This window comes from Sesamum indicum, linkage group LG4 (assembly GCF_000512975.1).
Source record: "Sesamum indicum cultivar Zhongzhi No. 13 linkage group LG4, S_indicum_v1.0, whole genome shotgun sequence".
Lineage (NCBI taxonomy): Eukaryota > Viridiplantae > Streptophyta > Magnoliopsida > Lamiales > Pedaliaceae > Sesamum > Sesamum indicum.
The window spans coordinates 8,241,900-8,268,740 of NC_026148.1; the positions used below are offsets into that span (position 1 = coordinate 8,241,900).

A 26,841-nucleotide genomic window follows, 5' to 3' on the forward strand; every position below is an offset into this window, starting at 1 on the left:
TGGGGGGGGGGGGGTGTTTGGAGGGTTTATGAAGGCATTTTCAGAAAATGAGAAGTGCTTTGTTTTTCTACGTCCAGGGTGGAAAAATCCGTTCTAAACTAGTGACGGAACTTAATGGTGCCAAGGATGTGATCATAGAGGAGGGCACTGCTGGTGAGGGAGGAAAAGCTGCAGCGCAGACGGGAATGCGGACGTAATATTAGTCATTAAAATGCTTTCAGCGGTCAGGCTTTCAGCATAGTGGCCAATAAAGAAAAATCTTCTAATCTACTTGTTTTATTCCTTGCTCATCAGGTCTATCTTTTGCCTTAGTCCAGCTGGTGATACTCCTTCTTCTGCTAGACTGTTTGATGCAATTGTCAGTGGTTGTATCCCTGTAATAGTTAGTGATGAACTGGAACTTCCTTTTGAAGGAATTCTTGATTATCGCAAGGTATATGGCTCCTTTCTGGAGGTTTGACTGTACAAACATTTCTCTGCATCTCCTGGAAATGATAAGAAAATGGATAGGGAAATAGGGGATTTGGGTTTGCAAATTAACACTTTATGCATTTACAAGGGAGTTTGGCAAAGTTAGGAAGATTCTTCAGAGATTTATTGTTAACTCCATCTAGATAAACAATATATAACACGTGCTTCAGATGATCTTATATATCCTTCTAAGTATACCGTAAGTGATAGTCTTTTATTTGGTAACTGAGGCCATTGTTTCTGTGACAGATAGCTGTATTCATATCATCTAGTGATGCTTTGCAACCGGGATGGCTCTTATCATTTTTAAGAAGTATTTCTCCTACTCAAATTAAAGAGAGACAAATAAATTTAGCTAAGGTATGTGCACCATCAATTTATTTTTTAATCATGTCTCCACCCATTTGCAATATTCAACTAGGTCTGGAGTATTTTCTTTTAAATCCCGAATTTACTTCAGTTGACCAGGAAGTATGTTTTTCTGTAGCTCTTTGTAGTTTTCTTTGAGATAGCATATAATTAATTATCTCTTTCTTATTTCAGTACTCGAGACACTTTTTGTATTCTCATCCAGCAATGCCAATGGGTCCAGAAGACTTAGTTTGGAGAATGGTTTGTCACTTCATGTGTTACTTGCTGTAAACCAGTTATTAGTTAGCATATGAAGCTTTCCCATTGCATTAACTTATCCTAGAGTTCCTGTGTAGAATGCTAATGGTTTGATGATAGGTCATTGATGCTAAATGTCATTTTATGTGCATCTTGCTTGACGTGATGGGGAAACTTGAAAAGAGAATAAATATTTCTTTAAATTCTGAAATCAATGAGAATCAGTACAGCTCCTCAAGTTTTTCTTCTTGGTTATAGTGGGAAAGATTTTGCAAGTTATGAAACTGTTATATCGGTGTTCCTCTTTTGTTGTCCTTTTGTATTGATTCTCAGATCTGTTGTAATGTACTTTACCTCCAATTATCATATTACTTGTTCATAGAGTTGTGAAAATAGAAATGACAGAATTATGTTTCCCAATGTTTGATCATATGCTCCATAAACTATTCCGAGTCTGATGTATCCTTCCTTGCTTGACATGCGAGCATCCTTCTTAAGTGCTGGTTTTTATGCGATGCTGTTTGAATAACAGTGGTGATTCTCAGGGTGTGCATATTAGACACACAAGTTTAAAGTGCATCAGCACTCCACTTACTCATTTGTATTGTCAACAGATGGCTGGTAAGTTGGTGAACATAAAGCTTCATGTACGGAGGTCGCAGCGCGTGGTGAAAGAATCAAGAAGCCTGTGCACTTGTGAGTGCAGGCGTCCCAATAGTACCAGCCCAGGACCCTTGCCTTAATTGTCAATTAAAGAGCTACTCAGATTTTACTTTTTCAATGTCTTTTCATAATTTCCTCTATCTGCCTTCACCTATAGTATTATTTTCATCACCTTGTGTAATTGCCACATATAATGATAGACTGCAGGATTGATCCTGATTTTGAAGTGAGAATTGTGTAGGACTAAAATTAACAGTAAAGCGAATGTGGCTGGATCTGGTCCATTTTGTGATGCATTTGTATTAAATTAACAGTATTTGGGGGTGTGTTGTGCGAGAAAAGAAGAAAGAAAATTAAGAAATGTTTATGGGGGTATAATTGTGGGAGTCGGCATGTGAGGTGAGAGGGTGGAAGGTGAATGTGGTGTGGTTTAAGAATTGGCAGTCACATGAAGTTGCGTGGGGGGAGAACGTGTTGTGTTGATGATGAGGTAAGAGGGGACGTGCAATGCATTTTGTAATTGTGAGCGTTGGCTGCCAAGTTGTTTGTTTCTGTCATGTGCATCTATTAATTTGTTTCTTTCCTTGCATCAAACAACAAATCACCGACTTCCCTCTTTCAATTTCTCCTTCCTCCTCCTTTTTTGGTTTGCCTTATTGATATATTTTTCATCCTAAAAACTTGTATATCTAATAGTTGCCTATCAAACAACAAACCATATTCTTATGTACGTTTGTATTAATAAATACAGAAATTCCTGTCACCATTACTCCGATTTTTTTTTATAAGAAATGATGATAAAAGAAAGTAAAATAAATAATGATGTGATTGAGAGCACTTCCCTAATGTATTAATGGCATGTTTTAATAATGTTGTTAGCTTCTTTTTTCCACAGGCCACATGCAATCTTGTGGAATGGGAGACACTCTATAGTAACAAGGAAAAAAGAATCCCAGATACAGATTCTAAGCTACTGATCAGAAATGATTTCATTTATTTCAAAAATTAATGAAAATAAACGAATTATACATATAGAAAGGGGATTTCTTTATTTTTTTCTATAAAACAAAAAAAAAAAAAAGGAGAGAGGGAGAGAGAAGAAGAAGAAGAAGAAAAAGAAAAGAGAAATAAGGGATTGGAAAAAGACAATAGAAAACACTTGTCCGGAAAAAAAGATATTGAGTAGGGGAGTAAAAAGGGTTGTCCGGCAAAGGGTCCCACTCCCGCTCCCGCGTAGTCACTAGTCAGGTCAGTTCTAAGGCTTTTATATAATACTAATAATACACAGTCTCCTCCAGTCCACACTCTCATCACTTACGACGCGCGTTATGCTGCCAATTTGTGCAATCTCTGAGGAGACGAGACGAGACGGAAACAAAGCATAGTTGAAAGCCGGCCGACGCCCCCAACTCCCATCCCCCATTTAATTGCAATCATCTGATGTGATGGAGTCTTGTCAATTCCTACTTTGACCACTTCAGTAGGTATCTTCTTTTCTCTCTCTTTATTTCTGTAATGCATCTCGTCTGGATTCATTCTCCATCTTAATTCTATTACTGTTTTCTTCACCACAATTTCAACCGTTCTCATTCTCTCACACTTTGCCAGATTCCTTCTCATATTTGCTTATCTTCAAACTTGTCCTCATCTTTGTTGTTGTTTTGTTTTCTTCACCCTTCAATATACTTCCCATCCTACTGACATTGATCTATGCCTAGTATATGTTTCAGGATCAAATTATACATTTCTAGTTGCACTCCTTCAGATGGCATCCAAATCATTTAACGCCACCAGATCAAATCTCTCAACAGAATCTGATGTCCTGGATTCCCAGAATGGCAAGCCACCACTCCCTCTCCCTCCACAAACACATGTCACATTTGCTCGTCGCACTTCATCTGGCCGATATGTCAGCTACTCCAGGGATGATCTTGATAGCGAACTTGGTAGTGCTGATTTTCTCAACTATACAGTTCACATCCCACCCACCCCCGACAACCAGCCTAGTAATCCTGTTACCCACAAGGTTGAAGAGCAGTACGTCTCTAGTTCGCTCTTCACTGGCGGATTTAACAGCATTACTCGAGCTCATTTGATGGATAAGGTCATTGATTCTGACACCAACCATCCCCAAATGGCCGGTGCCAAAGGATCTTCTTGTGCTGTTAATGGCTGCGACGGCAAGGTGATGAGTGATGAAAGGGGAAATGACATCCTTCCATGTGAGTGTGATTTCAAGATATGCAGGGATTGTTACATAGATGTGCTGAAAACAGGAGATGGGATTTGTCCCGGGTGCAAGGAACAGTACAAAACTACTGATCTGGATGAGGCCATGGAAAATTGGCAATCACTGCCACAGCTTCCACCACCATCTGGAATGTCAAAGGTGGAGAGGAGGTTGTCATTAATGAAATCAACTAAGTCAATCCTGATGAGGAGCCAGACAGCAGATTTTGATCATAATCGCTGGCTTTTTGAAACTAAGGGCACCTATGGGTATGGCAATGCTTTATGGCCAAAGGAGGGAGGCTTTGATAATGGGAAGGATGAACACATTGTTGAGCCATCTGACTTGGTGACCAGACCATGGAGACCTCTCACTCGCAAATTAAAGATTCCAGCCGCCATCATCAGCCCATACCGGTACATCCTCCTCCCTGACCAAATTTCATGTTTCTTTCCTTATTAACAACCCTCCTGCTCAAGTGACGACAACCATCTCTCATCCATGTAATCCTGTCCCAAAAATCATTCCTAGTCTATGGTTTTCTATATTAAGGAACTGCTTGAAGGACAAAAAGGATTTGAGTTTTGATAATGGGACAGATATGTTATCCTACCTAGAATGTCCATGCATATGATAATTATGTAACTAAAACTTCAGTCGTCCCGCCTGCTATAGTTTATCGTTCTATTTAGTGGAATATCCTGATGCAATCATAAAATGGAAACTTTGCAATGTAGTTGGACAACAGTTATGCTTTAGTGGTATAAAAAGAGCAGTTTCATCTCATTGATCAATATATGGAGCATGTGCTAATTTTGAACTTTCTGCTTTATCTATATCTGTGGGTGACAGGCTTCTAATTGTACTGCGAATGGTTGTACTTGGCTTTTTCTTGACATGGAGAATCCGCAATCCCAACACTGATGCTGTCTGGCTGTGGGGAATGTCTGTAGTTTGTGAAATATGGTTCACCTTTTCTTGGATTCTTGATCAACTTCCAAAGCTCTGCCCTGTAAATCGGGCTACTGATCTTAATGTCTTGAAAGAGAAATTCGAAACACCTACTCCAACCAATCCTACCGGGAAGTCAGATCTCCCTGGTATAGATGTCTTTGTCTCTACTGCAGATCCAGAGAAGGAGCCGCCTCTGGTCACGGCTAACACCATACTTTCTATACTAGCAGCTGATTATCCAGTAGAAAAGCTCGCTTGCTATGTTTCTGATGATGGAGGGGCACTTCTGACCTTTGAGGCCATGGCAGAGGCTGCAAGTTTTGCAAATATATGGGTCCCATTTTGTCGTAAACATAACATTGAACCTAGAAATCCAGAAACTTATTTCAATTTGAAGAAAGATCCTTACAAGAACAAGGTTCTTAGTGACTTTGTCAAAGACCGCAGACGAGTAAAGCGTGAGTATGATGAATTTAAGGTTCGGATCAATGGCCTGCCAGACTCCATTCGCCGAAGATCTGATGCCTATCATGCCAGAGAAGAACTTAAGGCCATGAAGGAACAGAGACAGAAGAAAGAAGATGAACCTGTAGAGGTTATCAAGATAAAGAAAGCTACCTGGATGGCGGATGGCACCCATTGGCCAGGAACTTGGTTGAGTCCTGCACCTGACCACTCAAAAGGTGATCATGCCGGAATAATACAGGTACCCATATGTTTCTCTTTCATGTCTATTTGCTATCGTCGATACATAACAATTATCAACCTCAGGAATGAAGCAGATTGGTGCAAATCTAACTCTCCCTTATTATGATGTAGGTGATGCTGAAGCCTCCTAGTGATGAACCACTTTGTGGCACATCTGATGATTCTAGGGTGATAGACTTCACTGATGTTGATATTCGTCTACCAATGCTTGTTTATGTTTCTCGTGAAAAGCGCCCTGGCTATGATCATAATAAGAAAGCAGGTGCCATGAATGCTCTAGTTCGAGCTTCTGCAATCATGTCTAATGGTGCCTTCATTCTCAACCTTGACTGCGACCACTATATCTATAACTCCCAAGCCATGAGGGAAGGAATGTGTTTCATGATGGACAGAGGTGGTGACCGAATCTGCTATGTTCAGTTTCCACAGAGATTTGAAGGCATTGACCCATCTGATCGGTATGCCAATAGAAATACTGTCTTCTTTGATGGCAACATGCGAGCTCTAGATGGGCTGCAGGGTCCAGTTTATGTCGGAACTGGATGTCTCTTCAGGCGGGTCGCGCTTTATGGGTTCGACCCACCTCGGTCCAAAGAACACAGTGCTGACTTCTGTAGCTGCTGCTTTGGCCAACGGAGAAAGCATGCTACACTTGCTAATACCTCAGAAGAGAATAGGGCCCTGAGAATGGGTGATTCTGATGATGAAGAAATGAACCTGTCGCTTGCTCCAAAAATGTTTGGCAATTCAAATCTACTTATTGATTCCATTCCAGTGGCAGAGTTTCAAGGTCGCCCTCTGGCTGACCATCCATCAGTGAAGAATGGACGACCTCCTGGTGCCCTTACCATACCCCGTGACCTTCTTGATGCATCGACTGTTGCAGAAGCAATCAGTGTCATTTCCTGTTGGTATGAGGACAAGACTGAATGGGGCCAATGTGTCGGATGGATTTACGGGTCTGTCACAGAGGATGTCGTTACTGGATATAGAATGCACAACAGGGGATGGAGATCAGTTTACTGTGTGACAAAACGTGATGCCTTCCGAGGGACTGCCCCTATCAATCTCACAGATAGGCTCCATCAGGTTCTTCGTTGGGCAACTGGTTCCGTTGAAATATTCTTCTCCCGGAACAATGCCTTTTTAGCAAGCTCAAGAATGAAAGTCTTGCAGAGGATTGCGTACCTCAATGTTGGAATATATCCCTTTACCTCGGTTTTCTTGATTGTTTACTGCTTTCTTCCAGCACTCTCTCTCTTCTCTGGCCAGTTTATTGTTCAAACCCTCAATGTTACTTTCTTAGTGTACCTCCTGATTATTACAATAACACTCTGCACTCTTGCTGTGCTCGAGGTCAAGTGGTCAGGAATTGAGCTGGAGGAGTGGTGGAGGAATGAACAATTCTGGTTAATTGGGGGGACTAGTGCCCACTTGGCTGCTGTGTTTCAAGGGCTGCTGAAAGTCGTCGCTGGAGTTGAAATTTCCTTCACCCTGACATCAAAATCTGCAGGGGATGATGATGATGATGAGTTTGCTGATCTCTACATTGTCAAATGGACATCCCTCATGATTCCTCCACTTGTGATTATGATGGTCAATTTGATTGCAATAGCAGTCGGGATTAGCCGGACAATATACAGTGTTATACCACAGTGGAGCCGTCTACTGGGTGGAGTTTTCTTCAGCTTTTGGGTTTTAGCACATCTCTATCCCTTTGCAAAAGGGCTTATGGGAAGAAGAGGGAGGACACCTACTATTGTCTTCGTATGGTCAGGGCTAATTGCAATCATCATATCCCTCCTATGGGTGGCAATAAACCCACCGGCAGGAAGCAACCAGATAGGTGGCTCATTTCAGTTTCCGTGATCAAGGACAAAGTGTTTTTCATTTCATATACACCATACATGAGTGGGATTCTTTTCTTCAGAGTCCTTATTGACTTGGCAGATGAAGGTGGTTGGTCATTTCTTGTCAATTGAAATAGAAGAGAAAAAGTTAGTTCTTTACCAACCAGATGATGTTGGCAACATATACACGAGGGTCACTGATTTACTGAGTAGTTGTAGGTTAAACCTGCAACCTTACACAAACTGCCATGTTGATAGCATTTATTATTTGATTGTTGGTGTTTCAAGGGTGAACAATTTTGCCCAAGGATCACCCTCTTTATGCAAGCCCCAATTATTGTTGATGGATTTACGTTTGCATTCCTCTCATCTTTCCTTGAAAAGAAAGCTGAGCAACAATTTACAAGCTCGAAGGTTCATTATTAGATTAAGAATTTTGACATATACTCTGATATTATTACTATTATTATTATTATTATTATTATTGTTATTATTTGTAAGTAGGTGAATTGTGTACCCAAATAGAAAGATTGCTGAGTTGTTTTAGATCAAGTCCTTGTTCATGCAAGAATGATGATCTTTAGTTGTTACAGCAGCAAACATGCATGTTCAAGCTACCCCCACCACAAAAGTAGCCAGAAATTTGGCCCATAATGTTATCATTCAAAACACAACCAAATGCACCATTTATCGTCACTTGACACTTTAAGTCACTCACTAGTAGAGATTCAAAAACATCATTATCATCATGACTATGTTACTAATTGTTGTGATGGCTCTCATCTCATCAGCCACTGCCACAAACCAAGACATGGCTGTAGCCATTGATGAGATGCAGAAAGCCAATTACTTCACCTTTGTGATGCTCATCAACATGGTCCCTTCCCACTTAATTCAACCCAACATAACTTTCTTGATGCCTAACGACCGCGTTCTCTCCCAAACTGATGTAGCTCCAACCTCTGTGGTTGACTTCTTGCTCCGCCACTCCATCCCTTCCCCTTTGCTCATCGATCATCTTCAGCACTTCCCAACCGGATCTATGATCCCAACGTCAAAGTCAGGATTTTTCCTAAATGTCACAAATGAAGGAAGGAGGCAGTTTTTCCTTAATAATGTCCGAATCATAAGTCCAAATATTTGCACCAAAGGTTCTTCAATAAGATGTCATGGTATCGATGGAGTGGTGCAACCTAGGATGATTTCTCAGCCTAGCAGACCACCGTCATCATCTAGTGCTTGTCCTAAACCCACAGTTGCTCCGGAGGCAGCGGCCCCACTACCGGCCCCATCACCACCATTGTCAGCGTCACCAGTTGGAGACCTTAGCCCGGTTCCTCCACCATCGGATGTTAGTCCAACGAAATCAAGTTCTCCAGAGACGAGCAATGGGGGAGTTGTTAACTTGGTAGTAATGGCAGTTTTCACGTTATCAGTGGGGAAATCTTGGTTATTAATGTAGCTTGCTTGCTTCTATAAGAAAAAAAAAATGAATGTTTACTACTGAATTATTATTATTATTATTATTATTATTATTATACAAGAAAGGAAGGTGTTTTAGTGTTAATTCTTGTGAAAATGGTGTGATTTGTATATATAATAATATCTCAAAATAATTATATATATAAATTATCATTATATAAATGATCACAATTACATATTTGTACGGAAATGAACGAAATAAATTTAGAAATTAGAAAAGATGCATCGGTGGAGAGTCACGACACTTGTTGTGACCTAAAGCCATGAATGCCTCCCTGCGTGCAGGTTTTAACAGTTGACCATAACTTTAGGATAAAACCCCATTAACTCACGTTACAGAAACTCTACAAATACTTGTGGGAGTATTAAATATTTCTCAACTGATAAGCTATATAAAATTCATATCTCTCTCAATGTGCCAAATGGAGAAAATGGCCCTTTAAATAGTGTAAAAAGTTGACCATTATAAGACATTAAGTGGCCTAATTAAAACTCATAATATTATAGTACATCCAATTATAAATAAGTCACGTAAATATATAAAAGGTAACGATCAAATACTTATTAAACCTTATAAAATCACAATTAAATTATTATTATAATAATGGGGCCATAAACCTCAAATAAATATCAAATTAAATGAGCACATTAAGATCAAATTAATAAAGTGTTGAAAATAATTTGACAAAATTTTAAAACTTATTTCCAACATTAATTGTGTATGATGAAGTGGAATTAATCATATTCATATTGTCTTTTAATTAAATTCTAACAAATAATTCTTAAACTCCATGTCTCAAGAAAATAATATTAAAATACAAAGAAAGGAATAGTAATAATATAGTCCTTCCAATTTCAGAACTCCTATGCTACCCAATTTCAACACGACCCAAATCGAGAGCGACCAAGAAGTCCTTCCAAAGCTGCAACCATCAGCTTCTGGGCACAGCTACAACCTTCAAAGGTGAAGTAGGGATGCGGTTGACATCATTATTGGAGTTAATTATTTTTTATTTTATTATAATTTTTTTTAAATAAGTAACATAAACATGACGAGTCGCGATTTCGTCATTAAAATAATGGCGAAAATGGCAAAAAACTTGAAGTCGGGATTCTGAATCCCGACTTGGTATTTTCCCTTTTTTTCATTTAATTATATTTATATAATTTAATTTATATATAATTAATTTTAACAACATACTAAAATCTAAAAATTAATAAAATTAACATTGCATTAACTTAAAAAATTACAATTAAAGGTACAAATGTAATAGTTATTTATTTTGTACAATTGTAAAAAATTACATTAAATTATACAATTATAAATATCAAAAATGTCCACCCGTTCCACAATGTCGTATGTGGCGTTGACGTCGAGGTCTTCTTATTTCCTCGCCCACATTTTGAACTGGCTCATTTTGCGCCTCATTTTCTTCACCACCAAACCGACTTGATGTTTCGGAACTTGACTCCACATTGTCACGATATGCACCAAATGATGGAAATGGAATTGGTGAAATATTATATCCTTGTGTATATGGTTGATTAAAACCAAGACCAAGGTCAAGAGAATAATCTTGTGCTTGGTTTGACATATATGGAGTCGATTGAAACCAATTACCTTGAGATGGTTGAGGCATATAATAATCTTGAGGCGGTTGAGGTACGTAATAATCTTAAGGTGAATATACTGTAGAAGGACCAGCTATATCCACCCCAATATCATGACGTTCAAGTGAACCAGTTGACATTCGACTAGAACTTCTTCTTTGCTTGTGGGATGTTGTGGGAGCATCATCGGATGGAGAAGCAATTTGTTGTAGCTGTTGAGTTATAGCTTCCTTGATAATATGTAACCCATGTTCAAATCTATCCACCAATTGACTATATCCTTCGATATTTGGTGGCCTAGATCGACATAAAGTTTCAAGGGCATTCACCTCATTTGCTTGAAAACTGTAGAAAAATAATGAGCCTTGTGTTGTTAAAAAATATATATAAAATAAAACATGTAATATTATATAACAAAGTACCACAACTTGCAATATAGGTGCTTCTCCAGGTTGGTACCCGCTTTCCACACGTCTATCAGTAGATGACGACACGAAATTTCTTGTTATGTTGTAGTACCACTCCCAATAACCTCGTTCTGTTTCCCTTCTATTAGAAATGAGTGGCCTATGTACAACTGTGTCATATCGTCTTTGCCATCTAGTGATATATTGTATGTGTTGCAGGGACCAATCTGCGCCCGCGTGAGTTTTACGGAAAATCTGATGGAGGCTCATATCACGGGTATCCGTCGATTCTGGTACATTCTGCCTCATCCCGAATTGGCAAATAACCCGTTCGGGACAATGCATTTCAACTATTGCGTAGAATATCAATGGAACGGATGACCTCCATAACTGGGGGTTTAATTCATCGGCGTAAGCCATAATGACATCCGAGTCCATGTCATACGGCTGCCATATGAACTGTAATAAATACAAAGATGTAAATTAATATGAATTTAATTCACGGTATAAATATACGAATAATATTAAAAATAAGTTACCTGATCCGCCTGCATCTCATCCAAAATTTCTTGTATGACTCGTACAGTTCCCCGAACTGTAGTGGTGAAAGTGTGCTGATAATTCCAAGTAGCACCATATGGTGCTGTTGGGAGCCAGCGATTGTTGTCCATTTGCACTTGGCCCATAAATAGTCGTTGGGCACCAAGTCCAGGACAAATAATGAATATCAATAGCAAAAAAAAAATGTGTAAGACTTTTTAAGTCAATTTTACCTGTAGCAATTGCAGCACTCCACCAATTGCCGCTTTGCCTTTTGTGCTGGCATTGCATAATTCGCGATATAAAAATGCCAGCACAACACTCCCCCAACTATAGTTTCTCGCGGTTTCTATATCTTCTAATTTTGAAAGATATAGTAATTAGACATAGTTACCTGAAGAATCTGGACAGATCAATCCCCCAAATAAAAGTAATGCAACGACACGTGCGTATTGAACGACGACAGCCTGGGGAGTATTATAAGTGATTTCGACCGCCGTCAAATGAGATGTAATTGCCGATGTCTATAATCTCGAGCCCTTCAACACATTTGCATCCGGGCTAAAGCCTATGTAAGTAAGGCAATATTCTTGCCATTATTGTGTTGTGCGGTCAAAATCAATTCTAGTCACCGGCTCGCCGTCTATTGGGAGTGCCCAAATTATTTGTACATCTTGTAGGGTATTTGAACTTAATTACACAAAGCCCACCCACTCACATACTCATCCACCTCCCATTTTATACCAACTTCTGTACAAGACATTGCCGAGCCAGAAGACCCTATTGCGGACAGCCTGGCTAATGAATCAGATGCAGCTTTCGAACCGGATGAAGTGGATTATCCAATTCCACCGGAGGATGGAATAGAAGATGTTGACATAAATGTTGTGGCCGAAAATGTTGCATAAGGTACGTCAACATTCTCTCAACCGGTTACGCCACATCGAACTACTCAGCAAACATTTTACCGCTCCATACCATTTTTCGAACAAACATTCCCGGATGTACCAGTGGATTCCATTTATGTACCAAACTTAAGGTATGCAAAATTTTATGACAAAAACGAAGGCAGACTTGATGTGGGAATGCTTTTCAAAAATAAAGAAGCTTTAATTGAGGCGGTGAAAGATCACTCAATATGATATGCCCGACGCGAGTATTGGGTACCTGAGAGTTCAAAGACCAAGTGGAAAGTATTGTGCAAGCATACCACTGAAGGTATATATATATATATATATATATTTTGATAGATGAGTCTAAGCATACAAAATTATTCGACTGATTCGTGTTTATTTTTTTCAGCTATGCGGTGTAGATGGGAGCTGCGAGGCATTTACAAATCAAAAATAGAAAGGTGGACAATAACAAAATACGGAGGGGACCATACATGTATATTGAATCAAATGTCCCTCGAACACGGTAATTTAGATAGAGTATATGTTGTTTCTTTATTGTTAGGACATGTAAAATGCAACCCGTCGTACGGAATCAAACATGTCATCCAGACTGTGAAAGACCATACCGAATACGATATACCATATCAAAAGGCATGGTACAGTTTGAAGATGGCACGTGAGATGGTTTATGGCACATGGGAGAGCTCCGTTCAAAAGCTACCCAAATACTTGGGAGCTCTCCAAAAATATAATCCAGGAACGATTGTTGAATGGCAACATAAAGCCCGCGACACATCAACCGGTGCATATGTGCTAGGGTACATATTCTGGGCGTTCAAGCCGTGTACTGAAGGGTTCCAACACTGTCGCAACCTTATCAGTGTAGATGGGACCCATCTATACACAAAGTACAAGCACAAGATGTTGATTGCTGCTGCCATGGATGGAAATCAACAGGTACTTCCTCTTGCTTTTGCAATTGTCGATGAAGAATCACATTTATCTTGGAAGTGGTTTCTTAGACAATTGAGCAGACACATTATACGAGGGCGACGGGGTATCTGCCTTTTTTCTGACCGCCATGCTGGTATCACAAGAGCTGTACGTGAATGTTCGAATTTCGTGCCACCTAACGGCGTGCACCGATATTGCTTGCGGCATGTGTGTTTCAATTTCAACAGTAAATACAAAAATATTGTGTTGAAAGATCTTTGTTGGAGAGCTGGCTCTGAATATCAGATCAGAAAATTCAATTGCATTATGGAGGAGATAAAGAGCCAGTCACTAGAGGCGTTTCAGTGGTTAGATAGGATCGACAAGGAAAAATAGACAGCATCACATGACGGTGGATGGCGATGCGGAATTCTGACGACAAATATGTTGAAATGCATAAATGGAGTATTGAAAGGGGCTCGCCGCCTACCGTTGACAGCAATTGCTGAGATGACGTTTCAGCGAAGTGTCCATTATTTCCGTGAGAGGTTAGCAAGAAGTACTGTAATGTTGACCAACAACCAACTGTGGACGGATTTTGCATATAAGATGTTCACACGTTGGCATCAAAATTCGGCAAATTTATTTAAATAATGCAGAAAAAAAAGGTTAGAGATTTGGTGTTGTTTTAAAAGTGTTAGAAAAGTGAGCGGCACCGCGTTGTCGTACCGCGGTGCCACAATTTAAAATTTAAAAAAAAATGCTTTTCCTTTGTCACCGCGGTGACAAAGATTTAAAAAATATGTATATATTTTAATAAGCCACCGCGGTGATGAACCGCAGTGGCAATAAAAAAAATTATTTTTTATATGCCACCGTGGTAATGAACCGCAGTTGCATATAATATTTTAAAAAAAAAAATAAAGAATGAGCCACCACGGTAAGGTACCGCGGTGGCTCATTCTTCACATTGTCCTTCTGCTGCCTGACACCGCGCTAACATAGCGCGGTGACTATCAACTTTTCTGCTTTTCCAGTCTCTGACACCGCGTTAAGATAGCGCGGTGATAAATAATTTTTCTGACACCGCGGTTGTTTATTGCGGTTTTTTTAGCTATATATATCACACTCCATTCCCTCAGTCATTCACATTGAAGAATCGAACGCCAGCTTCAAAAACTTCAACATTCATTTCTTATCCCGCATAAACTCTAAAAAGCAGTCATCGAAAATTTCATACTCCACCATACCGCGCAATTCTTCTCAAATTTGTTCACTTTTTATTTGAAGATTTATTAATTGAAAAGACGTCTATTAAGTTATTTATTAAATTTTTGTGTTATTTGTTCCTTTTAAATATCTTCTTATATTAGAAAAAAAAACTTATTGATGTGTATTTTATTTTGTTTTGAAGATATGGCGGAGCAAAATACCGTTGATATTGTTATATATTTTGGAGGTCAACAAATTAATTCGAACGGTTCTGTAAGTTATGATCATCCTCCACTCGGATTCATGCAGATTTCTCGTAGTACTACATTTGCTGAGTTAGAATTAATTTTGTATGAAGAAATTGGTATGGATAGGAATAATGTTAAGTTGAATATATTTTTTAAATACATAACATTTAATTTTGGCCAAAGGAATGAGATGTTGTTGGCAATTAAAAAGGATCGTGATATGAATTTTTTTTTAAATTTGATGAATGGATATGTGTCGATTGATATTTTTGTCGAAGCGGAGAAAGTTCTGCAAGATGCTGTACCAGATGACTCAGCTGTTGGTGATTGGGGAACATATATGTCTATGATAACCCAAGATTTGTCGAGCTTACCAGTAGTAACTCAAGAAATGGGGCGGTTTGGTCTTAATGAAGATTATGCAGGTCCATCATCGTATGCAGGTCCATCGTTGTATGCAGGTCCATCATCGTATGCAGGTCCATCGTCGTATGCAGGCCCATCATCATATGTAGGGACAAATGCATATGATGGCTCATCGGATTATGCGGGTTCATCTGAATATAATGATGAAGATGACGAGCTTGAAGCTGATAGCTTGTTGAACATTGAGCAAGCTGACTCAGAACTAGATGAGGTCGAATTAGAAGACCAGATTGAACAGAATAATGACGATGATGGTGATGTAAATATACCTGTTATGATGTAAGGATATGTGCTGGAGAGCAGGGGCAAAAGGCAATCCTCGAAAATTTGATAGAATCATGGAAGAGATCAAATCATTGAACAAGGAAGCATACGACTGGCTTGGGAGAATTGACAAGGCTCAATGGACGTTGGCGCATGATGGTGGTTGGAGAACGGGCATCCTCACTACAAACATGTCTGAGTGCATAAATGGAGTATTAAAAGGTGCGAGACGCTTACCAATTGTGGCTATTGTGCAAATAACGTTATCCCGCTCTGTGCAGTATTTCTTGCAGCGCTCTACACGGTGTAATCGTATGATCAATGCAAATCAACAATGGGCTGATTTTGCGTTGAAGTTGTTCGAAGCCCGACAGGCAGAGGCAGTACGTCACATTGTTCAGAAATTTGACTATAACCAACAATCTGCCTCAGTGGTGACATTGAGCTTGACCGGGCAGGGCTCCAATACTTATGTCGTCAAATTGAAGCATCGTATGTGTTCTTGTGGCAAGTGGGGTGCAAATGGAATTCCATGTTCATATGACATTCAGGCATGTCGGCATTTTGGGGTTAATGCGTCAAATTTTATTCCTCACTATTACAATGTACAATCATACAAGAAGACATGTCAAGGGAGGTTTAAGCCTGTATACGGTGAAGAATATTGGGATCCGGTGGATTGCTCTTATGGAAAATAATATAAAATCACATTAAATAAAATAGAAATTTTATAGACATCTCAATTTACATATGCAATATTCTTATGATTTCCGTATGTAATACACAAATCTAATAATGCCCTCCAGTGCCACAACGTAGACGTCTTCTGTTTCTTCGGGGAGGATTATCATCTCTTTAGTCACCGGGTGTGTTCACATCGGTGTTTTCGAATGAAACTGGTGATACATCATATTGTCTTCGAAATTGCGGGTTAAAATTATGTGTAAATGTACCATCAAATGGTGGCAGATATGGAGCATATGGAGTGTAAGCAGTCGATGGACCTGTTTCCGGATAAAAGTTCGATGGATCAGCCTCGGCATGCCCACTTGACGGACCAGCCTCTGTGAATGCGTTGCCACGAGCTGTGTCCGCCGGTCTAACTCGAACATTTGGATACCGTGAACTAGAAAAGTTCATAATTTCACGGCCGATCGTACGCGCTCACGCTCGAGTATCTCTTAATGACTGTTCATCATCTCCGGCATTTTCACAATCAATCACTAGCTGCTCCATTCTATTATACTGGTAAACAAAATCAAATTAGCAGCAGAATCAACTGGCTAAAATAAATGAATATAAAAAAAATACATGGTGCTTACCACAAATTCCCAATCACGGGTGTCAGTCGGTCGATAGCCCAGCGTGTTCGTAGACAATATGTTACGTGAAATCTGGACCCGAGTAATTTGATGATACCAGTTCATATAGTCAGGAACGGTATCACGACCACCTTCAATAATAGGTCCTTCCACCACCATTGATTGCACATCGTTCCATTTCGCAATGTACTCTGTGTGAAATATTGCCCAGTCCATGTCCTAACGTCCCCACCTATCTATTGTGTGTAAACGACGTTCACTTATTAATGGGTTTGGGGGGATGTCTTGCACATAGCCAAATTGGCGGAGAACCCTCTCCGGGTGATGCATCTCCACCAACGAATAATTGATCAATGGGCAGCGTATATTCCACGTTGTGCGCATTGCATAATAGGGCAATGCCTCAAGCTCGACGGCAATATTATTATACGGAGTCCAAATAAACTACAGTACCATATAACGCCAATCAATATACTTGGAACAAATGCATCAATTGTATTACTAAAAGTAAAAAATAAATCACAACAATATACCTCATTTAATTGCATACGATCTAACACGTCCCTTATTATACGTAGAGCATTGTGCGCCTTATGAGTACGGAATATATGATACGACCACCTAAATTCAAAATTAAGAAAAGTTAGTGAAATCAAAATTTTTTATAACTATATAAAAAAATAAAAATGTCCATACCGTGCAGCACATGGAGGGCTAGGCAGGATGTTGTCAGGGTCAATAATGGTCGGCACTAGAGATGAAGCTTCACTTGAGGGAATGGGTGCAAGTGTTATTATGCGAGACCATGCACATATCTGTAATAATTGCATGGCACCACCAATATTATTTTTCCCTCTTTGTGATGTTGTACATAGCCCCGGTAGAGATATGCCAACACTGCAGACCCCCAATTTGAAATATAATGCTCGTCTATATTTTTCATATACCGTAAATATAACAATGAAACGGTGTTCCCCGTAGCATCAGGGTACAACACCCCACCAAGAATACACATGGCACATATCCGTGCCTCCTGTAACACAGCTCAAACGGGTTATCATCATCACATGTATTTTCTAATAAATACTCATATAACACTGTTAGTTTTATTCTCGACCATCTAAAAGCATCTTTATTTGGAATAAAACCCAACTGTTGATGGCAATAATTTTGTCACTGTTGCGTATTATACCTTCTATCTACCCCGGTAATAAGATTACCTTCCATCGGGAGTGCCCAGATGACGGTGATATCTTGCAGTGTCACGGTTGCTTCGCCCACCGAAAAATGAAATGTGTGTGTCTCGGGGCGCCATCTCTCTACTAATGTAGTAATTAAGTGGATGTCAATTTCAACATGCCACACTACAAAACACCAAGAAACCCCATATTTTGGAGTACTTGCAAAATACGAACATGACGTGGTGCTAGTTGGAGGACACAAAAAAAGGCTATATCACCACGTCGTACGGATAATGTTGTATCCGGATTTTCGGATACATCCTCAGAACGATGATTTAATTGCTCGTGCAGAACACTGGTATCGATAGGGCTAAAATTAGACATATTGATTTCAAATATTTTTCAAAATTAACTGAGAGGAAGAACAAGAAAAAATTGTCCAAGAAGAATAACAAAAAAAAATTGACGAGAAGAGGAAGATGAAGGTAAACCGAGAGGAGGAGGAAGATGAATTGAGAGGAAGAACAAGAAAAATTTGGAAGTTGCTTTGCTTTGTTGTGAAATTTGCATTGCAGCTCACACTTAAAATAGTATGAGCTGCATGTGAGGACAATGGCCATTATTGCTGAGCCACCGCACTGCGTGAGTGCGGTGGCTCAGCAACTGCTTGCTGCAGCCTGCAATTTTGCAGGCTGCGTTTGACCGTATTTTTTTTTATCAATAGTGGTTCTTCACCAGTTTGGTTTTTTTTTATATTTTATTGATGCCACCGCGGTGGCATATTATATATATATCTATATATATATATTTTTAATTCTGTGTCACCGCGGTGCGTCACCCCGGTGACACATGAAAAAAAAAATTTAATTGTAAACTGTGGCACCGCGGTGCCGCTCAATTCTCTAAAACTTTTAAAATAACACCAAATCTCTAACTTTTTTTTCTGCATTATTTAAATAAATTTGCCTCAAAATTCTGTTGAACATACCGTCACCAAATACCATCAGTTCCAACAGTCCGCCTCGGTTGTTACAAGACGTCACGGTGGACATGGAGTCAACACCCATGTTGTCAAAATTGCGAACCGAGAATGTTCTTGCGGCAAATGGACTCAATTTGGTATTCCTTGCAGTCACGCTCAAAAGGTATGCGTTGCATACATGATTAATGTTGCATCAATGGTGAAGGATTATTATGATATAATGACTTATAAGAATACATATTCTAAGTCATTTGAACTTGTACATTCCGAAAATTATTGGGATGTACAGGGATTTGAGTTGGTCCATGATCCTACTATTCGCATCTCTTCGCGCCCTGGTCGAAATCAAACAACACGTATTCACAACGAGATGGATTGGGCGCAAAGGCGTGCACGACAACAAGCACAACAAAGAAATTCGTCAACACAATCTGATGTACCAGTACCCGGTAGCCAGGATTAATTGCATACTTTTTGTATTTTTTACAATTGTACAAAAATATACACTTTTACATTTATACATTTAATGTATTTTTTTATAATTGTACAAAATAAATAACTATTACATTTGTACCCTTAATTGTAATTTTTTAAGTTAATGCAATGTTAATTTTATTAATTTTTGGATTTTAGTATGTTGTTAAAATTAATTATATATAAATTAAATTATATTTATAAATTAAATTATATAAATATAATTTAAACAAAAAAAAATGCCAAGTCGGGATTCAAAATCCCGACTTCAGGTGTTTTGCATTTTTTCCCCATTATTTTAATGACGAATCGCGATTTTAAATCGCGACTCGTCATGTTTGTGTTATTTATTTAAATAAAATTATAATAAAATAATTTTTTTATAATAAAAAAATAATTAACTCATCATTATTGGCTGACAATTGAATTGGCCTTGGTGGGTAAGTTCTCTCATGGACTCCCCAACTTAAATTTTCTGAGAAACAGACTTGTGAAATTAGCTCTTAGAGGATCCATGACTATTGTTGCAAGGTTTTGATTCAATTAATGCATTAGGAGGATTTGTCTAGACTCGGTGAGTGGCAATTTGACAATTTCCAAATGAGTGAATTCAAGTGGACTCCCAAATTTAACCCACTAATGGAAGAATATGAAGGAACACCTATCTACAACAGATTCCAAAGCCTAGAAAATATTGACACAGAAGATCTCCAAATAGAATCAGAGGACCATCAAGGCCTTATTCCATGCCAAATGTTACAGGAAACCTAGAAGAATTCTCCGGGAAGCATTGAACAATGTCTCCACTCAAAAAGAGCCTTGGCTAGTGGGAGGAGATTTCAACATTATCTCACACTCCCAAGAAAATCAGGGAGGAACTACTAACAACATGAGTGCAACAGACGAATTTAATGATATGATTAGTGAATGTGATTTAATAGATGTTGGTTTTGAAGGTGATCCATACACCTAGACCAACAGCAGAGTCTGGAGGAGATTGGATAGGATGCGAATGGACTCAACACTTCAATAATACCTGGGTCACTCACAGACCACCACCCTTTACTTATCTCTACAAATTAGTTAGAAGAAAAATGGTCTTCCTCATTTAGATTTCAATCTATGTGGATTCATCACCACAACTTCATAACTACAGTCGAGCAATCCTGGAACCTCTCGATTCATGGGAGAGGAATGTATAAGCTGCAACAAAAAATCTACAGGCTTAAAGAGCATCTCAGCAACTAGAACAAAGAAACCTTTGGAAATGTGTTTCCCGGGATTGATCAGGCTAAAGCAATAGCTTCAGCAACAGAGAAACTTTTTGACAGAATTCCTAGTGATGCTAATAAGATATCCTTAAACAGATGCAATGTTGAATTGGTGATGGCCCTCATTATGGAAACAAAAAAGCAACTGCAAATGGCTTGAAGCAGGAGAAAGAAACACAAAATATTTTCACTCTCTGCTTAAGAAGAAAAGACTCAAGTCCAAAATACACAAAATTACAGTTAATAAACAGGAAATCAATAACTCTGTAGAAATCAAGTCAGCAGCTAAATTTTTTGAAGATCTTTTAAGAGGCCCACTTAACCCTACCCAATCCCAGGAGTTTCCATTCTCATTCCCTCAAATTCCCTCGAAAACACTTCAACATTTGTGTGCCACTCCAACCATTCAGGAGCTCAAAGAAGTGGTGTTCAGCATTAACAAAGACAATGTGGCTGGGCCTGGTGGTTTCTCATCAGCATTCTTCCAAAGATACTAGAACATCATAGCTGAAGACTTGTTAGAGGCCACCAAGGATTTTTTCAGTTGAACTCCACTCCCCAGGAGTTTCACTGCTACTACTATAATTCTTATTCCCAAAATTGAGGCCCCTATTTCTTAGACGGACTTTAGGCCTATATCTCTATGCAACGTCAGCAACAAGATCTTCCCCAAGCTTATCTACAGAAAATTGGCACCAATTCCTAACCAATCTTGTCTCTCCATCTCAGAGCGGGTTTCTTCCAAGAAGTCTCGTTGCAGATAATATCCTATTGGTACAAGAAATGGTTCATCACCTAGGTATGAGACACAACAAAGATAACCTCATTATTAAATTGGACATGTCTAAAGTATATGACAGAGTCAACTGACAGTTTCTACATTCAATCCTCAGAAAAATGGGCTTCAACTATAAATTCCTCCAACTCATCAAAAATGCCATTGAGAATTGTTGGTTCACTGTGAACCAATTGGATTTTTTAACTCCACTCGAGGACTTAGACAGGGCAACCCCCTCGCCCCAGCTCTCTTCATCATTGCAATTGAAGCTCTATCTAGAGGTCTTGACCACCTGTTTCAAAGGGAGCAGGATTCCTCAATTACGCTTTCTTGATCGCTAAATATGAAAGTAGTACTCATTGTTTATAATTTTTTAGATAATATTAGGGAGCTAGTACTTTTCGTTATAAATTTGACTCTTTTTATTAAATAAAGAAAGGGTATGATCCTAAAAAAAAAAAAGAGAGAAAAAGAAAAAACCAAAACCGCCATTTCCTTAATAATCATCACAAACCCTACATAAACCCTGAAACTTGTGCTCCACGAACCTCCCTTCGTTTCCAATGGCGCCTAACCAGAACTCCCTTTTCTGAATTCTTTCAAACACTTATTCATCCACCCCCTTCACTGGATTCATTTCACAAAAATGGCTAAAAATTGTGCATCCGGGATTTTAGCAGCTGTAGCTTATGCAGCTTTTGGTGTCGATCATGCTTATGCAGAAGGCCCATTTAATTTTGCGCCATTCTCTAATTCGTCCACCGCGGCTTCCAAGATTCCGCAGCCTGTCCCCGAGGCCGCTAAGCCCCCAGCTCAGCCGGCAGAAACAGGATTGGCACGGGTGCGTAATGATAACCCCAGGACGACTTCTGCTGGGTTCGACCCCGAGGCATTGGAGAGGGGTGCCAAGGCCTTGAGAGAGATTAGTAGCTCTTCACATGCTAAAAAGGTTTTGACAAACACGGGTTGTTTTTAGTATTATTGTATCTTGAATCCCTGGTTTTCCCTTGACAATTGAATCTTGATGTGTCTTGGGCATGTTTTGTCCATTCTTCCCAAGTTTAGCTACATGTGGTTTGTGGATAATTATACCGGTTATCGAGAGAAATTTTACATTTTTGTGGTGGAAATATGTGGATTGATGGAGATGATGTTATTATTGCGGGACATTATTCTTTTGTCGTGGAGAAATTCGGGTTTATCTATTTTGTTTCTTGTTTACATGTCAATTTTCTTTTGGTATCTCCACACTGTATATTTATTAGAGGAGCATTTTTCTTCTAGGTATTTGAAGTGATGAAAAAGCAAGAAGAAACAAGGCAGCAAGAATTAACCTCAAAAGCAGCGGAGTTCAAGGCATTGCAAGCTCAAGCTGAAACTGTAAGCTTTTCTTCCCACGCCATGTTCAGTGTTCTGACTGATGCTGGTTGTTTCAATAAATTTAGTAGATGTAGGAGTATGAACACATATTCATAACTCCGTTCATAACTCCGGTGTAGTTGAGTGATTGTCCACCTTCTTTTACGAGATCATTGTTTTTGTTATGCTCGGCTCTCTTTGAAAAGCTCCTGTACCTCCCGGCACTTGATTTTCAATTTTAAGATATTATATGTGATGCTGGATTGTTGTTGTTCGCCTTCTCTCAATCTAAACTGTTATAGAACAGGAATAAGGCATTCGGTCTAATCACTAACACTCTCACTAACTTTGTTGGCTGGTCCCCGGTGCTAGCATCAAGAAACATACCATTGTTACAAAGCGTACTCCTTGATTGTGATGTTATTATCTGTGTTGTTAGTGTTTGGAGATGAATATGCTGATGGATATTTGGGTAGTTCCTGTTTAATGTAAGCTGTGTTTCTTGATTTATGAACAGAAATGAATTTAGATAGCAAACAATCTACGTGAAATGGTGTAGCTGGGTGTACATTTACTATTTTAGCTTCTGAAAATCCCAAGTAACATCTGTTACCAAACTATATGTGATTTGATGAGGCATTAAAAAACGTTGGTCTAATCCTTTCCCCAATTCTAAGATTTACAGACATTGAGAGTTCTCCTAAACCGACTAGACCCTCGTTAAAGATGACATCGTTTGCGCATGTACAAATAGTATGCCTTTCTCTTCCATATCAAGCAATGCAAAAGTGGTGTTTTGGATTTGGCAGGAGAAACAGAGGGTGATATATGACGAACAGAAAAAGCTTGCTCAGCAACAGGCACAAATAAAATCCCAGATGGCTCGGTATGAAGATGAATTGGCAAGGAAAAGGATGCAGGTAGGTGATTCTTTTAAAGCATATGGTGTGCATCAGGAGTTCTAGCATTATAGCAAGTATAATCTTGAGTTCTTGCAGGCAGAGAATGAACATCAAAGAGCAAGAAATCAAGAGCTCGTCAAAATGCAAGAGGAATCATCTATGAGGCAAGAGGCTGCTAGACGAGCAACTGAGGAACAAATTCAAGCACAACGTCGCCAAACTGAAAGAGAGAAGGCTGAGATAGAACGTGAAACTATCAGGGTGAGGGCTCTGGCTGAAGCAGAGGGAAGAGCCCATGAAGCCAAGCTTGCTGAGGATGTTAATAGACGGATGCTAGTTGAACGTGCAAATGCAGAGCGGGAGAAATGGGTTGCTGCAATTAATACAACTTTTGATCACATTGGAGGTTTTTTTCCTCAAATATTTCTCTTTTGAAAAACAACTTTATCTGTTCATCTGTTCAAATGCTGTAATGTGATCTGCAAGTTTAGCAGTTATATCAGAGAATTCTTTTTGTTTGCTATGGACCTTTGTTCCATCCGTCATGTTCTATTCATCTCGCCAAGTTTCTAAATAGACTTAATTTCATAAAGATTTTTGAGTATGGTTATTCTGCTGATATAAAGGATTGTCTTTTAGTGTTTTAGTGTTACAATCATGATATAATTTGTCCTCAATTCATATACACTACCAATATCTGTTGAAAATTATAGGCCTAGAATTGGTTGGTTCTACATATATGCAAATACATCAGAGCGGCCAATCATTATACTCTATTGAAATTTTAACTGTTCCGTCATATGCAGGGGGACTGCGAGCAATTTTAACTGATCAAAATAAGTTGGTTATAGCAGTGGGAGGCATAACAGCACTTGCAGCAGGGGTCTACACTACAAGGTGCGGGCACATAGACTTATTTTAGCATGTTGATGATTTGTACACAATCTTAGTTAATTTAAATGGGCCATCCATGTCCATGATATGCTAGCAAGTTATATCTCTGTCCTCGAGCCCTTGAGCCTTAGAGCGAGTCTGCTACAAAACTTGTATTGACCTTGATTTGAAGTGATGGCTATTACTATATTCAGTACTAGTATCACCTAATGCAAATGTTCCTTTTGGATTTCAGAGAAGGTGCTAGGGTAATTTGGGGTTACGTGGACCGCATTTTAGGACAACCATCTCTCATCAGAGAATCTTCCCGAGGGAAATACCCATGGTCTGGCTTGTTTTCACGTGCCATGAACACTGTCTCACGTTCTGTAAATAGAAGTTCTGGCTCGCAAAATGGGTTTGGTGATGTTATTTTACACCCTTCCCTTCAGAAACGGATCGAACAGTTAGCTAATGCAACTGCAAATACAAAAGCTCATCAGGCACCATTTAGAAACATGCTTTTCTATGGGCCACCAGGGACGGGGAAAACGATGGCTGCTAGGGAGCTTGCCCGAAAATCTGTAAGATATCATGACCCCTCCTTGTGCAACTAGTATTTGACAGTTGGTTAAAATTTTCGGATCGCACGCATTAAATTGCTCATAATTAACCAAGAGGGAAGTATTCAGGAAATCCAACAATGTTGTTGGAAGTTATTCTTGCAAATCTGTGAGAATTGATATTTGAAGGGTCCTGGGGTTCTGACCATGTGAACATCTCATATCATCTGTTTGCTTATAGGGCCTTGATTATGCACTGATGACAGGAGGAGACGTTGCACCACTGGGCTCTCAGGCTGTTACAAAGATACACCAATTGTTTGATTGGGCTAAGAAGTCCAACAAGGGTTTGTTGCTTTTCATTGATGAAGCAGATGCATTCTTGTGCGAGTAAGTAAATTTCCCTGAAAAACTTTCATATGCTCTATGCACTTACCTTCATTTATCCTGCAAAATAGAACAGCAGAATTCAATACAGCTATCTTTGCGGACCAGACACTGTATGGCCAACGTTCTTTTCATTTTGATGAATAATTTGGCAAATGTTCTTACTTGACTCAAATTGTGATAAATGAGCTGTTATCTGAATCTGTAACTCATTAAATATCTTACCCTGACTCCGAGAAGAACACATGGATATCTATCTTCCTTTTCACCTACCCAAAAGATTAATTATTTGTCTGAAGAATTCGAGGAGTTTGCCCTGCTTGTACAGAGGTTCCTATGGATGAATATCTTATTTACTAAGTTACATCTTCATACTCTATATTACAGGCGGAATAAAACGTATATGAGTGAAGCGCAAAGAAGTGCACTCAATGCACTGCTATTTCGCACGGGTGATCAGTCCAAGGATATAGTTCTTGCTCTTGCTACAAACCGACCTGGAGATCTTGATTCAGCTGTGGCGGATCGAATTGATGAAGTTCTCGAATTTCCTTTGCCTGGTGAAGATGAACGCTTCAAGCTGCTGAAACTTTATCTGGACAAGTACATAGCACAAGCTGGAGCAAGAAAACCAGGCATTTTTTCACATTTGTTTCAGAAGCAGCAGAAGAAGATAGAGATCAGGGGTTTGACTGATGATATTATTAAGGAAGCTGCAGCAAAGACTGAGGGATTTTCTGGAAGAGAGATAGCAAAGCTAATGGCAAGCGTTCAAGCTGCAGTATATGGTAGCGAGAATTGTGTGCTAGATCCAACTCTGTTCCGAGAAGTGGTAGATTATAAAGTTGCAGAGCATCAGCAAAGAAAGAAACTTGCTGAATCTGAAGGGGAAGGTTCTTAATGAAGTCTGATATCAGGACTTCACAGATTCTTTACCTGAATGAATTAAACAAATGGGCAAGTTCCAACAAGCCTTTACATGCCCAGATTTTTTCTTTCTGGAAAACATGTAATATTTTTCCCTAATGAGTGAGGGGGTTTTGGTTAGTTTCCATATCAATGATGTTTATTAGTAGTTTACATTGAAATAGTGGCGTTTTATTTGTTCTACTGATTTCCTCTAGTAACTCTTTTCAAGTGAATTAAGATTAGATAAGTATCAACATTACATCTTTCTATGAAATGCAGCTCAAGACAGTCTATTGAAAGATTGCCTAGTGTATATGGTTATAGATGACACCACTA

General features: G+C 39.1%; 5 protein-coding genes across 8 annotated transcripts in view; all 5 read left to right on the forward strand.

Moving 5' to 3' along the window:
• LOC105160213 (probable arabinosyltransferase ARAD1) overlaps nt 1-2,027 on the forward strand; it is a gene marked incomplete in the record, with an annotated part of 4,210 nt that extends 2,183 nt beyond the window's left edge. Inside the window, 5 exon segments of the mRNA XM_011077488.2 lie at nt 78-193; nt 295-433; nt 721-831; nt 1,015-1,083; nt 1,695-2,027. Coding sequence (XP_011075790.1) covers nt 78-193; nt 295-433; nt 721-831; nt 1,015-1,083; nt 1,695-1,823 — 564 coding nt within the window.
• Nucleotides 2,894-7,894, forward strand: LOC105160215 (cellulose synthase-like protein D3). Of its 4 annotated transcripts, none has more exons than XM_011077492.2 (4): nt 2,894-3,223; nt 3,462-4,389; nt 4,826-5,633; nt 5,747-7,894. In XM_011077492.2, the coding sequence occupies exons 2-4, from the start codon at nt 3,509-3,511 to the stop codon at nt 7,502-7,504; spliced, it is 3,447 nt and encodes a 1,148-aa protein (XP_011075794.1). In that variant the 5' UTR covers nt 2,894-3,223; nt 3,462-3,508; the 3' UTR covers nt 7,505-7,894. The 4 variants fall into 4 exon arrangements, with proteins under 4 accessions (XP_011075794.1, XP_011075795.1, XP_011075792.1 ...); XM_011077493.2 differs by having other exon boundaries at nt 3,474-4,389; XM_011077490.2 differs by having other exon boundaries at nt 2,895-3,227.
• LOC105160214 (FAS1 domain-containing protein SELMODRAFT_448915) lies at nt 8,137-9,078 on the forward strand. Its single transcript, XM_011077489.2, has one exon. The coding sequence runs from the start codon at nt 8,234-8,236 to the stop codon at nt 8,945-8,947; it is 714 nt and encodes a 237-aa protein (XP_011075791.1). The 5' UTR covers nt 8,137-8,233; the 3' UTR covers nt 8,948-9,078.
• On the forward strand, nt 12,929-13,750 carry LOC105160339. Its single transcript, XM_011077670.1, has one exon. The coding sequence runs from the start codon at nt 12,929-12,931 to the stop codon at nt 13,748-13,750; it is 822 nt and encodes a 273-aa protein (XP_011075972.1).
• On the forward strand, nt 21,975-26,759 carry LOC105160217 (ATPase family AAA domain-containing protein 3-B-like). The gene is made up of 8 exons (XM_011077494.2): nt 21,975-22,461; nt 22,797-22,892; nt 23,681-23,791; nt 23,870-24,179; nt 24,580-24,670; nt 24,903-25,230; nt 25,451-25,599; nt 25,984-26,759. The coding sequence occupies exons 1-8, from the start codon at nt 22,159-22,161 to the stop codon at nt 26,495-26,497; spliced, it is 1,902 nt and encodes a 633-aa protein (XP_011075796.1). The 5' UTR covers nt 21,975-22,158; the 3' UTR covers nt 26,498-26,759.